This window comes from Camelina sativa, chromosome 3, assembly GCF_000633955.1.
Source record: "Camelina sativa cultivar DH55 chromosome 3, Cs, whole genome shotgun sequence".
Taxonomy (NCBI): domain Eukaryota; kingdom Viridiplantae; phylum Streptophyta; class Magnoliopsida; order Brassicales; family Brassicaceae; genus Camelina; species Camelina sativa.
In genome coordinates, this window is record NC_025687.1 from 9416398 (window position 1) to 9430909 (window position 14512).

General features: G+C 41.1%; 6 protein-coding genes across 8 annotated transcripts in view; 2 read left to right on the plus strand and 4 right to left on the minus strand.

Moving 5' to 3' along the window:
- The window catches only part of LOC104740771 (epidermal growth factor receptor substrate 15-like 1), a 9329-nt gene extending 6041 nt beyond the window's left edge, over window positions 1-3288 (plus strand). For both annotated transcript variants that reach the window (XM_010500211.1, XM_010500210.1), the window contains exons 6-13: window positions 328-402; window positions 921-992; window positions 1071-1169; window positions 1371-1442; window positions 1530-1644; window positions 1762-1830; window positions 1909-2276; window positions 2534-3288. In XM_010500211.1, coding sequence (XP_010498513.1) covers window positions 328-402; window positions 921-992; window positions 1071-1169; window positions 1371-1442; window positions 1530-1644; window positions 1762-1830; window positions 1909-2276; window positions 2534-3058 — 1395 coding nt within the window. In that variant the 3' untranslated portion in view covers window positions 3059-3288. The remainder of the gene's footprint in view (window positions 1-327; window positions 403-920; window positions 993-1070; window positions 1170-1370; window positions 1443-1529; window positions 1645-1761; window positions 1831-1908; window positions 2277-2533) is intronic.
- LOC104776197 (coiled-coil domain-containing protein 115-like) lies at window positions 3331-5027 on the minus strand. Its single transcript, XM_010500212.1, has 6 exons — window positions 4744-5027; window positions 4377-4494; window positions 4110-4259; window positions 3977-4026; window positions 3799-3886; window positions 3331-3702 (listed from the first exon to the last, which is right to left on the minus strand). The coding sequence occupies exons 1-6, from the start codon at window positions 4921-4923 to the stop codon at window positions 3626-3628; spliced, it is 663 nt and encodes a 220-aa protein (XP_010498514.1). The 5' UTR covers window positions 4924-5027; the 3' UTR covers window positions 3331-3625.
- LOC104776198 (U-box domain-containing protein 44) lies at window positions 5119-8871 on the plus strand. 2 transcript variants are annotated; one of them, XM_010500213.2, is made up of 4 exons: window positions 5119-5580; window positions 5909-6468; window positions 6569-6878; window positions 7155-8871. In XM_010500213.2, the coding sequence occupies exons 2-4, from the start codon at window positions 5929-5931 to the stop codon at window positions 8711-8713; spliced, it is 2409 nt and encodes an 802-aa protein (XP_010498515.1). In that variant the 5' UTR covers window positions 5119-5580; window positions 5909-5928; the 3' UTR covers window positions 8714-8871. The 2 variants fall into 2 exon arrangements, with proteins under 2 accessions (XP_010498515.1, XP_010498517.1); XM_010500215.2 differs by having other exon boundaries at window positions 5119-5574.
- On the minus strand, window positions 9040-10224 carry LOC104778802 (putative F-box/kelch-repeat protein At1g20790). Its single transcript, XM_010503236.1, has one exon. It carries the CDS (start codon window positions 10222-10224, stop codon window positions 9040-9042), a length of 1185 nt encoding a protein of 394 aa, XP_010501538.1.
- On the minus strand, window positions 10619-11866 carry LOC104778803 (putative F-box protein At1g57580). The gene is made up of 2 exons (XM_010503237.1): window positions 11386-11866; window positions 10619-11247 (listed from the first exon to the last, which is right to left on the minus strand). The coding sequence occupies exons 1-2, from the start codon at window positions 11864-11866 to the stop codon at window positions 10619-10621; spliced, it is 1110 nt and encodes a 369-aa protein (XP_010501539.1).
- LOC104776199 (putative F-box protein At1g20795) overlaps window positions 13045-14512 on the minus strand; it is a 5587-nt gene continuing 4119 nt past the window's right edge. The window contains exon 3 of the mRNA XM_010500217.2: window positions 13045-14508. Coding sequence (XP_010498519.1) covers window positions 13183-14508 — 1326 coding nt within the window. The 3' untranslated portion in view covers window positions 13045-13182. The remainder of the gene's footprint in view (window positions 14509-14512) is intronic.

Sequence of the window (14512 nt, forward strand, 5' to 3'; positions counted from 1 at the left end):
GTACAGCAGCCAGTGATGGGTGCACGGCCAATCACCCCAACGACTGGTATGAGACCACCAGTTCCTGCACCAGGCCCTCACCCTGGCAGCGGTATATCTTTTAACCAGCAAAGGAATCAAGCGCCAGGATTGGATGATCCCAGTCACCTAGGTAATGGATATCCCGCAAGCTCAAATCTTCCAGAAGCAGCAGCTGATGGGGAAAAGGTGATCATTTAAATTTTCACTTATAATATGGACAAAAACATTATTTAAGCTTTAGATGAGCGACATTTCCGTATGCATTTCCTTGGAAGCTTGTGAAACAATTTTTTCTAATCTGTGTAGGTTGATCAAAAGCAGAATGCATACATGGACTCCAGGGAGAAACTTGAATACTACCGGACCAAAATGCAGGATATTGTGAGTACTTCATTAATATTAACTATTGTTTTTTGAGAAGAGAGAAATGATCTTGAGCTGTCTAGTTAACTATTGATTTCTGTATTCGAATATAGTTAACTATTGTCGATGTAAACTTTGCTATATTTGTATGCATTAAATCCTTGAAGAATCTGTTAGCTCCTTTGATCGAGAGGATATTGGTATCTAGTTGATTTATTCACTGAAAAAGTTTGAAGAAGATCGTGTGTATAAATAAGACCAATCGACTGGAATTTACCATCTAGATTAAGCTGTAGAACTCAAATCTTATCTACGTAATGGTCTTATAAGTTTAAGATTGTTGCTCTCCCCGAAGTTCTGGCCTTATCGTATAGGAACGTTGTCCTTGTTTGAGGTTTTGCTATCTAGAGCTAGTTCTTCAGCTTGATCTTTATCTTATTTTTATATTATATACACATTCTGTGTGTCAGAGAGTAGGGTTCTTGTGCTAAGGTCCGTTTCTTATTATCCCATTTTTTGGTTCCTTTTTCTGTCAGGTCTTGTACAAAAGCAGGTGTGACAATAGATTAAATGAGATCTCTGAAAGGGCTTCCGCTGACAAGCGTGAGGTGCGTTTCACATAGAATATCACTTTCCTCATGTATTTAGAGGCAATTCTGTCTTATCCAGAACAATTTCTGCTGCAGGCTGAAACATTGGCAAAGAAGTATGAAGAGAAGTATAAGCAAGTTGCAGAAATAGGGTCAAAATTAACTATTGAAGAGGCCAGGTTCCGCGAGATTGAGGTATGACTAATTCGCTTGCCTGCCATTTCAAGTGGCAGTGCCTATGCAGCCGTATATTTTCTTCATTTTGTCTATGTGCTTCTGCCTCCAGTACTAGGCTTGTCGTTATCCACATTTTCTGGTGAAGGGGATTTGAATAATTTTGTAACACATCTTCCACGGAAATTTGTTACTTATTGAAGTTTTGCTAACCCATTCCAGGGGCGGAAGACGGAGTTGAGCCAAGCAATTGTGAACATGGAGCAAGGTGGTAGTGCTGATGGTCTCCTTCAGGTACATATATTCTCTATTCTTATGTGATGCATAAACTATCGAGTATTTGCTGTACATGCCTGATTTGATACTTTACTGGACATATAGGTCCGGGCTGACAGAATACAATCAGATCTAGAGGAACTGATGAAGGCTTTAACTGAACGTTGCAATAAACATGGGTTGGAGGTTAAGTCCAAGGCCCTAGTAGACCTTCCAGCTGGTATGACATACGGTTCTATCGCCTTGTGACTTCTTGCTTTCATTGTAGATGAATGCAAATTGCATGTATTTTGTAAACAAACAAATCATTTGGAATCTGTTATGTTGTGACTTACAGGTTGGCAACCTGGAATTCAAGAAGGGGCAGCTCTTTGGGATGAAGAATGGGATAAGTTTGAAGATGAAGGTACAAAGTTTAATCCTATCTTTCTATTACTGATACATTGAAATATCTATTGTTAACTGATAATCCTCCCACTGTTAGGATTTGGCAATGAGATTACTTTTGACAAATCAAAAGAGCAAAACTCATCTGGTGAGAATGAAAACGGTGTGGTGGATGATGGTAAGGGGCCACCTGATTCGCCGACTCATTTAGATGAAAACTATGGACCATTTTCAGAAACCTCTGACCGCCACCATGAGAGTGAATATGGGGCAACTCACAGTGAAGATGATTCAGGCAGAAGTCCTAGAGACAGTCCTGTCTCTAGGACTGCTACTGAGATCCCATCTCCAGATTATTCTCATGGAAAGAATTCGGAATTCTTTGATGATTCGAATTGGGCAAGTGCGTTTGACACTAACGATGATGTGGATTCAGTCTGGGGATTTGATGCATCCAAAAGCCAGGTTAGTACAGAATCCATAGTGTCTTTCGATTAATCAAATCGTTTCATCCATCTAAATACTGTATCGAACCTTTCAGTTGTGATTATCGAATAGACATTAAACTGATCTTTTACTTTATACAAGATTTTGAAAACATGTATCGCAAGTATAGTCCATGCTTTCAGATTTGGAACGGTGCATTTGCCTTCAGTATGCTGAATCATTTAGTTACGTATTCAGAGTCGTAACCAAGCTTAGCATTTTGAATATATTGGCAGGATGGAGATTATTCTGGATCTGGTGGCGATTTTGGTGGAGACACAGGAAGAGAAGATTCTCCAAGTTCGAGAAGCTTCGGCGCTCAGAGGAAGAGCCCATTTGCATTTGACGATTCAGTTCCCAGCACTCCACTTTCAAGATTCGGGAACTCTCCACCTCGGTTCAGCGATGCATCAGCCAGAGATAATAATTTTGATAGCTTCTCCAGGTTCGATTCCTTCAACACCAGTGAAGCAGGCGCCGGGTTTTCCTCCCAGCCCGAAAGACTGTCTCGGTTTGATTCCATCAACAGCTCAAAAGACTTTGGTGGAGCTGCCTTCTCCAGGTTTGATTCAGTTAACAGTTCCAGAGACTTTGGTGGTCCCTCGCTTTCAAGATTCGATTCCATGAATAGTACAAAGGATTTCAGTGGCAGCCATGGATACTCATTTGATGATGCAGACCCGTTTGGTTCCACAGGCCCCTTCAAAGTCTCTTCAGATGAAAGCCCCAAGAAAAGGTCAGACAATTGGAACTCCTTCTAGCCTCGATTTTTATATCATTCCTTTTTAAATCCCTTTTTTTTTTCCTCGCGTGATGAAACTTGTGATTGTTTCATAAAATCTTATAATCTTTTCACCAAATTCTGGTTTTGGAGGAGACAATAGTGTTAGACTATTTGTAATTTGTAAAGGTTGTCTTTGTATGGTTTTTCTACTGTGTCTCTGTTCTGTTATGAATTCACTTGCTTTTATATGAAGAGATATTTGAGGCTTTCGTTTTGGAGAACAAATAAAAGAACAATGGAATCTGTATACAAGATTTTATTTTTGTCCAGTTTACTGATCTCTCTTCCCCCAAAAGGCTTTATTATTTTGTATCTATCCTTAGCTCAAAGGTCCGTAAGAAATTCTGGCAACATTTAACCATACCGAAACAGATACTGTGTTAACACTGAAGGTGGTACATTCTATCTCTCCGTCTGGAAGAAAGATATGATTCGCATCACCAAATTCCCCATTATCAATGTAACCTTGTCTTTGAGGTAGACTCCATTCTGCATCCGCTGAATCCCCTGAGCACATTTCAGGATCAGTTGTTACCTAGGAATTTCACTTCTCTGTGATCCGCTCAAAGGCAGATAGCATAGATGCACGCATGTTGGCTATTTCCACAAGAGTTTCAAGAGCTGTCCAAAAGACAAGAAAACAAAATAAGAGTTTCAGCTGTAAGCTGGAATCTATTTTGTGAGTCAACTTGTGGTGATGACTAATGATGATGTTACCTGTCTCAAAGGATAGTTGAGCGCCGCGTAGCTTAGGCGAGACTAAGCTTCCAAATACTGACAGAGATTTAGCTCGTTCTTTTTTGATCTGGAGATTAACACATCCTAATTAGCAAAACCCTCGTTCTACATATTGAAAACAAGGAGAGTTTGTGCAGAAGATGAAATGATTGCTCACCTCTTCATCAGCTGCTAAAGTGGTTTCGTCCTTGGCTGATGGTTTCTCTTCTATCAAATTACATAAGAAAGACATTACACACCAACAAAGAAAAGGGCACAGAATAACCAACACAAATAAAGTCTCTTATTACCAGAAACTCCTCGATGACGTAGCTGTTGGCTGAGAGGTGAGCCTATCTCCGAATCTGTAACAGTAGAGAAGTCTTTGCCTTTCGGGCTACCACCACCCTTGGAAGCCCACTTGGACAAAGCAAAACGTGGAACTGATCCCAAAGATCCAACTACAAGAGTTCCATGTATTCATCATATGTAAGAAGAGTCTACCCCGAATAAAATTCATAGCATAGAAACGTGACGCATTGGAACAATCAACCGCTCAGAGCATGAGCCAAACTTACCCTCTTGGTCTGTGACTTGCAATGTCGAAGCTGCAGGATGATACTTGAGGTCTAATAGAGTGCTGTTGATACGTAAAGTTCCCATAGAGTGTCGAGCGCTAGCTAGATCAAACCATCCCTGCCAAAAACAACAACACATTTTCAGAGAGTTTCTATACCAACAAGTTAATTTAAGGCAGAGTCTCATCCTAAAATCAGTGATACAATTTCACTTAAAAGGTTACAAACAAACAAAAATGCTTCCATAAGCTAAGCTAATCAACAAAAATCAATTTCGCTATTATTCATTAACACAAGACAATCAGGTTCGATTTAAACACAAAATCAATTTCGCTTCATAAAAACAAATTAATGACATTCCCATTACCTCACGGAGCTTTGAATTAACAGAGTCCATAAGCGTCTGATACCCATCCAACGAATCTAGGAACTGCAACACGTTCTCATTTTCTTTCCCTTCATTTTTAATTTCTGATTCCTTATCCACCGCTGCATCCATGGATTCTTCTCTTTCCTCGTAAATCTCAGTTCCTTCATCTCCCGCCATCTCGATTAAGATCCCTAGCACACCAGAATCATCAACAAATCAAAGCGATCGAGAGAGAAAGAGAGAGCGCATCAGAGTCAGAGCAAGCTTTGGAGTAAATGGGGCAATTAATGAATAAAAGGCCCATTAAGGAAACAAAGCCCGTTAACCCGGGTATGTTAGTGGGTGGGTGGCAAGTCGAGTGTGTGTAAGTGTGTACACACAGCAAGCAAGCCAGGCTGGTTTGCTTCTGTTTGTCAAGTTGGCGTTTGGTGGCTCCACGTCTCTCTCTCTCTCTCTCTCTCTCTCTCTCTCTCTCTCACGACTTTTCGATTTTAGTCAACCTTTCGTGTTTTTTTTTTTTCTTCAACCCATCTTCTCTGTTCTTTCCTCTCACTTTTGCCCGTCTCTCTCGCTCTCTCGCTCTCTCGCACGGGTATAGAACAACACAACTCTGTTCAATTCTAGCTCGAGTAGGAGCAAAAAAGCTCGGATTGCTTTCTTATTCGGGATCCATGGATGAAGAAGAACTCACACTTTCTTTTCCATAAGGAGACTTAAACAAGTGGTTTTTTTTTCGAATTGTCAACTTTGAACAACTATAAAAACTTAGGTTTTTTTTTTGTTTTGTTTTGTACTGTTCCCTTCTCACGCTTCTTCGATTGGAAACTGGTTGGTGTGCGTTTTCCTCTCTCTCTCTCTCTCTCTTTTGGTATTTTTTGACATGCTCATTTGTTTGGTTCCGGTTTCTATAATTATTGCTAAATTTAGTAATCTGGCTATATTAGGGTTCATGTAACTGAATGATTTAGGTATATACTGTGTGTTTTTTTGTTTCCTTTTGCTGATCAAGGAACTTAAGCTTAATCTGGTATTTATATCCCCTTTTGTGTTTCCAAAACTTTCTCCTTTCACTTACTCTCGAATTTGGACACTCTTTACCTGACTCTTGCATTTATGAATCCTGTTTTCCCGTAATCTTGAGATGTTTGCTTATCATCTGCAGTGAGTGTCAAGGATTAAAACATGGTTGGAAGCTCGGAGGATGGTAACCAGTCAGATGATAGCTCTCAATTTGAGCGAGGTGTAGATCATATCTACGAAGCCTTCATCTGCCCATTGACAAAAGAGGTTATGCATGATCCTGTCACTTTAGAGAATGGCAGGACATTCGAGCGTGAAGCCATTGAAAAATGGTTCAAGGAATGTCGTGACAGTGGGAGACCTCCATCTTGCCCATTGACTTCTCAGGAGCTGAGCAGCGCTGACGTTAGCCCCAGCATAGCTCTGCGCAACACTATCGAAGAGTGGAGATCAAGGAATGATGCTGCCAAGCTTGACATTGCTCGTCACTCGCTGTTTCTAGGAAATGCTGAGACCGACATTTTGCAAGCTTTGATGCATGTCCGACAGATTTGCAGGACCATCCGATCTAATAGGCAAGGTGTACGCAACGCTCAGCTTATCCGTATGGTCATCGACTTGTTGAAAAGTAGTAGCCATAAAGTTCGGTATAAGGCTCTACAGACTCTTCAAGTTGTTGTTGAAGGAGATGATGAGAGCAAGGTTAAATTCTGATTTCTGTTATTCTCTGACGAAAACGTTAATATAGAGCATTGTAATGGATAATTGTGCGGATGCTAATTATTGTTTCAGCATATTGCAGGCTATAGTAGCTGAAGGGGATACTGTGCGTACACTAGTTAAGTTCTTGTCACACGAACCATCAAAGGGGAGGGAGGCAGCTGTTTCCTTGCTGTTTGAGCTCTCTAAATCAGAAGCTTTGTGCGAGAAGATTGGTTCCATTCATGGAGCACTTATATTGTTGGTTAGTCTGACTAGCAGCAACTCAGAAAATGTTTCAATTGTTGAGAAAGCTGATAGAACCTTGGAAAACATGGAGAGGTCAGAGGAAATTGTTAGGCAGATGGCTTCATATGGTAGACTCCAGCCTCTTCTAGGAAAACTCCTTGAAGGTGATTATTCCCTACTTCTTAATGATCAGCTGAAAGAGTTTCTCTTCTTTGCTTGGTTTTAGTTTAACAATATTCTCTTTGCTTCATTTGCATAAAACATGTTATCATCTTCCTTTAGTCATTCGGACGCATGATGGTGTTATTGTACTCTGCCGTATAGTTTGTTTGCTCTAGGAATTTTACATGTTCTCTTGTCAAATTTTTAATAATTTTCCTCTGTTTTATTGCGAGTCTCATGCATGAATAATGACACCACATGTGAAACATGATCTGCAGGTTCACCTGAAACAAAAGTCTCTATGGCTTCCTTTCTCGGGGAGCTTCCCTTAAATAACGAAGTGAAGGTTCTTGTGGCTCAGACTGTGGGTTCTTCTCTTGTCGATCTTATGAGAAGTGGTGACATGCCCCAACGGGAAGCTGCCTTGAGAGCTCTTAACAAAATCTCATCGTTCGAAGGGAGTGCTAAGGTCTTGATCAGCATAGGAATTCTCCCCCCACTTATCAAAGATCTGTTTTATGTAGGGCCAAACAACCTTCCAATTCGGTTGAAAGAAGTCTCTGCCACTATTCTTGCTAACATAGTGAACATTGGGTATGACTATGACAAAGCCACTCTTGTTTCAGACAACAGAGTGGAGAATCTGCTCCATCTAATTAGCAACACGGGACCAGCGATCCAGTGCAAGCTGTTGGAGGTTCTTGTTGGACTCACCAGTTGTCCAAAAACAGTTCCAAAAGTTGTTTATGCAATTAAAACCTCCGGTGCAATCATCAGTTTGGTTCAGTTTATAGAGGTCCGAGAGAATGATGATTTGCGTTTGGCTTCCATAAAGCTTCTCCATAATCTTTCTCCATTCATGAGTGAAGAACTAGCTAAGGCCTTATGTGGCACTGCTGGACAACTCGGAAGCCTTGTTGCAATCATTTCAGAAAATACACCAATCACTGAAGAACAGGCTGCAGCTGCTGGACTCTTAGCTGAATTGCCAGATAGGGATTTGGGTCTTACTCAGGAAATGTTGGAAGTTGGTGCTTTTGAAAAAATCATCTCCAAAGTGATTGGCATCCGCCAAGGGGATATCAAGGGAATGAGGTTTGTGAGTCCTTTTCTGGAAGGACTTGTGCGTATACTTGCTAGGATTACTTTTGCTTTCAACAAAGAGACTCGGGCCATTACCTTTTGCCAAGAGCACAATGTTGCTACCCTCTTCCTTCATCTGCTTCAATCCAACGGTCAAGATAACATCCAGATGGTATCTGCTATGGCTTTAGAGAATCTGTCACTAGAGTCTATGCACCTGACACGGATTCCTGATCTGCCTCCTCCGAATTACTGTGGCTCGATCTTTTCATGTATGAGCAAACCACACGTTGTAAACGGGCTGTGCAAGATCCACCAAGGAATATGTTCATTAAGAGACACATTTTGCCTCGTCGAAGGACAAGCTGTGGAGAAATTAGTGGCTTTATTAGACCATGGAAATGAGAAAGTGGTTGAGGCAGCACTTGCAGCTCTTTCGAGCTTATTAGAAGACAAATTAGACGTAGAGAAAGGGGTAAATATACTTGATGAAGCAGGCGGGATAACGCATATACTAACCGTTCTGAAGGAGAACCGATCAGAGAGGCTGACGAGGAGAGCTGTTTGGGTGGTGGAAAGGATCTTGAGGATTGAAGACATAGCAAGAGAGCTCGCAGAGGAGCAGGCCCTGAGCGCTGCACTTGTGGACGCTTTCCAAAACGCTGATTTTAGAACGCGACAGATCGCTGAGAACGCGTTGAAACACATCGATAAGATCCCAAACTTCTCAGGTATATTCCCAAGCATGGCATAGGGGAATCTCTTTGAACTTGTTCAGTGAGTTTTAGTGATTTATATATCTGTGGTTTATGTTTTGATGGGATTACTTGTTGATATAGGCATCCAGTCTTTTTCTGGGTATATATATATTGTAAATTTCGATTCTTGTTTGCGTGTGCTTTAAGCTATATTTGATTTGTTTGTTTATAATTATATTCTACGTCTGAAAATCATAATCATTTGATCGGCCTCGGACTAATAGCCATATGTTTGTAGAGGAAATAGAGCCGAAATTTAGATGTTAGATGTTAGATTAAACATCCATAGGTAGCAGGGGAACAAAGAAACTAACTAGTTAATTTAGAGAAAACACAAATTACGACTAACCAGACCCATAATAGCCATTACAGAGGAGATGCGCCGTTCAGATTCGATATCGGGTTGACGATAGGTCCTGGAACTCGTGGCCTTGAGCTTGAGCAGATTCCTCTCCTCTTCCTGATCCAGTAGTCCTATCACAGAAGAAGACAACGACGGCTTAAACAGAAAAAAGTTTCGATTACTATCGCACCACCATGGAATCGTGCCCACGACTTCCCACTTGTTCGCTCTCAAGTTGTAGCTATGAACCACTCGCTCAACGGGATGGTTCTTCATCGTCCTCATTACCAAACATTTGCCGTCGTACGCCTGCACGTTCCAGTACGACAACGGCGTATTTAGGTGCACCGGCTCGTTCTTGATCCGCCTCACGAGGATACATTTACCGTCGTTCTCGACGGCAACTACGGAAACCACTTCCTCCGTAGCAGATATCAGTGTCAGGCGGTTATCGCCGGCACAGAGCAAGACCTTCCTCGGTTTCAGGTAAAATTTGATCGGAATCAGTCGAGCTTCCTCTGTTTTCGGATTGAAAGCTACGATGCTACCGTCTTTTCTCAGCCAGTGAAGATCTCCGTTAAAGTAAACTGGTTTCGAATTCTTACCCTTCTTGAGATTGCTTGGGTGGCAAGTAAAGGTTGTTTTCGATAAACTCCATGACTCTCCGGTGTTAATGTCGAACTGATACATCTTTTCGTCTGGATTTGGAGGCTTAAGCACCTCGATTATGCAGACGATTTTGAATTTTTGAGTGGTTAGATCGATATGATCAACAGCAAACCCAATGCAAGTTGTTTTACCCGAGTTAGGGTAATCCATGAATCGGAACTTGTTTGTAAGGGGATTAGCTACGCAGAGACGACCACCAATGGAGAGTAGGAGAAGGCCGGAACAAGAAGCGAGAATATTAAACAATATCTCTAAGCGCTCAGTGTTGTTGAATGACCTAGAATTTCCAAAAGGGTGGAAACAGAGTAAATTGGAGGCATATTTGGAGACGTGAAGCAAACTGGATCCGATACGGGAATAGTATTTTCTTTTAAAATTTGGGTCCTCTAATACATGCGAGTTGATGGATTTGTTTGTGCATGGCATCTTCACCAAGGATTTGGGATCTAATTTGAAGAGAATCTCCTCTAGGAGATGCAAAGGTAATCTCCTCATGATCACAGAGGACTTAGGTTTTAGGTTTTTTTTTACAGTGTAAATTTAACATTTATGTGTTCGTTTAGGTTATATATAACAACAAAAGCGAATATTTTTATTTAACAACATCTCCTTTCATTTCCAAAATTAATCCATCACTATTGAAATTACTTTTTTTTTTTTTTAGATAAAGGTTATTGAATCTAAAAGATAATGTTTACAAACTATGATAGTAATCACTAGGTCATCGAGTTTGGTAGCTTCCCAAAATCTGTGGCCTAATACGAAATCAAGATTGTTTGTACATATTAATTCCTCACGTGACTCGTACGACTTTGTCCACTTCTTACTTTGCTGGTTCGTTTGCACGTCGTTAAAGAATATCTTGGAAGGCCTCCATCATCCTTGAACATTAGTACTTTCGTTGCTTCTTTAACATTAGTTTAGTTTCTTCCTCTTGAATCGATCTTTTTCTAAGTTGCGTTTCCACTTTCTCCGATGACATTCCAACAACCAATCCCATAATCGAGCTTAGAGAGGAGATGCGGTTGTAACCATCACAAGGCTTCAGCTTCTCATCCAATCCAATCACAGATGAATAGAACGACGGTGTAAACAGATAAAAGTCCCTGTCTGTATTGCAACACGTTGGAATATAACCCATTACTCCCCACTCATTAGCTCTCAAGTCGTACCGATGAACCACTCCGTCAGAGAAATGATTCTTCTCCCTCAACATTAAAACCTTTCCATCGTAAGCCACAACGTCCCAGAAAATGAGTCTATTTGCCTCTGCCACTACGTTCCTTATCTGCCTCACTAGAACCCACTTGGGATCGGTGAGAATATTCTCGAGGGAGTAAACGTAAATTACTTCCTTCGTCGGCCATATCAGCGTCAGTTTGTTATCGGCTGCGGCAAACAATGTTTTCACGCTCAGACGTTCTTGGGGATATCTTATTGGGATCAGCCGTGCCTTCTCTGTTTGGAGGTTGAAAGCCAAGATGCTTCCGTCGTATCTCAACCAGTGAAGAGATCCGTTGACGTAGACAGGTCTCATACGCTTATCGAAATTGCTTGAGCGGCAAGTAACTCTGGTTTTTAACAGTCTCCATGATGAATCTCCCTTGTTAATCTCAAATTGATACATTGTTTCTTCTGGATTTAGAGCCTCGCTACCTTTTACGCAGACAATTTTGAATCTCTGAGTTCTCCGATCAATCTGATCAACAGCGAAACATATGTCCTTCGTTTGTTCCCAACTAATAGCTTCACTCTCAGTTATCCTAGGGAAAAGATTTGACTTAGAGTGATCCAGGAATCGAAACTTCCTAGTTAAGGGATTTGCGACGCAGAGACCTTGGCCGAAGAGTAAGAGAAGGCCAGAGCAAGAGCCTAGAATCTGGAATCTTAACTTTAGGGTTTCTTGAGCTCTCGGTGACGTAGAACCGAGGAAAGGGAGGTAGTACAGCAATCTAGAGCCCTCGACAGCGATGTGAAACAAACTGGATCCTAACCGAGAATTGTATTCAGATTTAAAATATGAGTCTTCGGATAGATGTGAGCGGAAAGATTTATCTGTGCATTGCATCTTCGCCAGAGTTTTGAGATCCAGTCTGAAGAGAATGTCGTCGACGAGATGCCAAGGTAATCGATCCATCGGAGAAGGAACAAAATTTACAGAGCTGTTGCTTCGCCTTTTCATGTATGATTGTGTATGGTTAATACTCGTGATTTGGTGCTTCTGATACACTCTAATAATATATATAGACAAGATAAAACATGGTTTACTATTTTAATAGGTTGACAAGGAAAAGGAAAAGTTACAATTCCCTTTTTCTTTTGGTTTTTCTTTTATTATTAAAAAGTTTTAACAATTTTTACAAGAAAGGAAAGTTTCCCAATACCGGTTAAGAGTCATTCTCGAACATTTTCGGATGGAGTTCAAAAATATATTAACCTTTTTCCGAAAAGATGTGCAAAAAACAAAAAGAATGATACTGTTTGTACCACTTGAAAGTTCAAACTAATAATGGACTACTCCACAAGCTCAAAGACGAAGCGTACCATTTTCTCAAATGCATTGTTGTTGGCTATGATTAGATTTGTATGTTCTAGTTTGGTAAAGGGACTACCGATTTGGTCTTTTGTTAGCATTTTATTTGGTAATTTTGGTCCGCGTGCTCTGCGCTTGAGCAAAAGCTGTTCCAAATAGCCAAACCAGCAAATCATGGATTATATATATGGTCTTTCCCTGGGGCGTGTTCTTTTCAAAGCGAAGAACTTCAAATTTACATCACCGGACAAGACTGCCAGCATCTTCTCAAGGACTTAATACTTTCTTATGGAAATCACGCAATGACACTTCCACACTGTAACTCCAACAACACTTGACAGTTCCTTCGTGATCCTCCCTACAGTTCGTGGAATTATATGATATGGTTCAAGAAGTCAAAACCACGGTATTGGTTCGCTTCACTTTGTCGTTAGCCTTTTGTCAACGCCTCCCAACTTGTGATACACTTTTAACACAACAGATATTTACCCACTTTGTTCTGTCGCCAGTGAAACGCATGAATGACACCACTCTTCTCTGGATGCTCATTTTTGGGCCAGCTTTGGAGTTTTTGCGTCGTCTCACGTTTCTTACCTCAGCCTCCGTACGATCAAACGCTTCCTGCTATTGACACGGCAATTAGATGTATGGCCACTCTAGCACTCTCATAGAGTCCTCTTATTCTCAAGCTACTTCTTTAGGTGATTCTTTACTTTAAAATCAAAACAAAAACTATTAACTATGGATTGTAATAAGTTAGCTAGAGAGTAATACTTAACATTAAAACCAAACAAAACAATTAACTGTATTCCCCACAATGGTTCAATTTATTCACTTCAATTTTCTCAATATCCTAAAAGAAGAACAATAAACAAGCATACAGTAATCTACTGTAAAAATACAAGAGAAAACATAACTAGTTACCATCCAAATCTAGTTTTTCTTTTGTTGATTCTCTCCACGTTTGCAAAAGAAGGCTCACCCACCATCATCTTCGATTTCGTTTCTTCTTCAAGTCGCTTTTCATTTTTCTTTAACCATGCCAGAGCATAAGGATTGCTATCATCAATGAGTCTCATAATTTTCCTTAGAGAGGAGATGCGATTACCATTACCACCACGAACCGGTGTCACCCTCTCGACGTCCACCTTCTCATTCAGTTCTCTCGCAAAGGATAAAGACAGTGTAAAATGGTGAAAGTTTTGGTAACCATCGCACCAGTGTGGAACCCAACCTATGACTCCCCACTTGTCAGCTCTCAAGTCGTACCCATGAACAACTTCGTTCTCCCTCACCACTAAACTCTTGCCGTCGTACGCCCCAAGGTACCAAAACCTCGTCGAACTTTTGTCCACCGCTCGGTTCTGGATCTGCTTCACCAAGACCCACTTGGGATCGATGAGAACATTCTCGAGGTTATAAACGTAAATCAATTCATCCGTCGCTGATACCAATGCTAGTACGTTCCCTGCGACTGTGAACAGCTTCGTCGTGATAAGTTTTGAGGGAAACTTGATAGGAACCAGCTGTGCTTGCTCTGTTTCTGGATTGAAAGCTAAAATGCTTCCGTCATTTCTGAGCCAGTGAAGAGATCCGTCCAAGTAAAGCGGTTTCTTATCAGCTATTAGTTCGCTTGCACCGCAAGTAATAGTTGTCTTCGACAGTTTCCAACAAGAAGCCCCTGTGCTGATCTCGAACTGATACACCGTTTCGCCAGGATTCGAAACGTCTTCAGTAACTTCTTTTATGATGACAACTTTGAATCTCTGAGTTGTTCGGTCAATTTGATCAACCGCAAAACCGATGCGGTTCAGTTGCTCCCATCCGAGAATGAAGTGTACATCTTCTTTTCTGTCAGCACGAGAAAGAAACTTGGATTTAGAGTGATCAAGGAATCGGTACCTCTTTGTGAGCGGGTTCACGACACAGAGACCATCCATTAAGAGTAGGAGGAGGCCAGAACAAAAGGAGAGAACCCGAGTCTTGACATCTAAGGGATATTCTTGGTTGCGGAATAACGTAGAATCGCCAAAAGGGTAACAGAATAGGATGGTTGAGCCAAAGCCGGAGATGTGAAGCAAACCGGTTCCGACACGAGACATGTATTCGGATCTGAAATAGATATCATCGGATATGTAAGAGTTGATATATCGACCCGTGCATTGCATCATCGCCAGAGATTTCGGATCCAATCTGAAGAGAATCTGGTCGAGGAGATTACAAGGTAAGGCCTCCATGGTCGAATTCTAT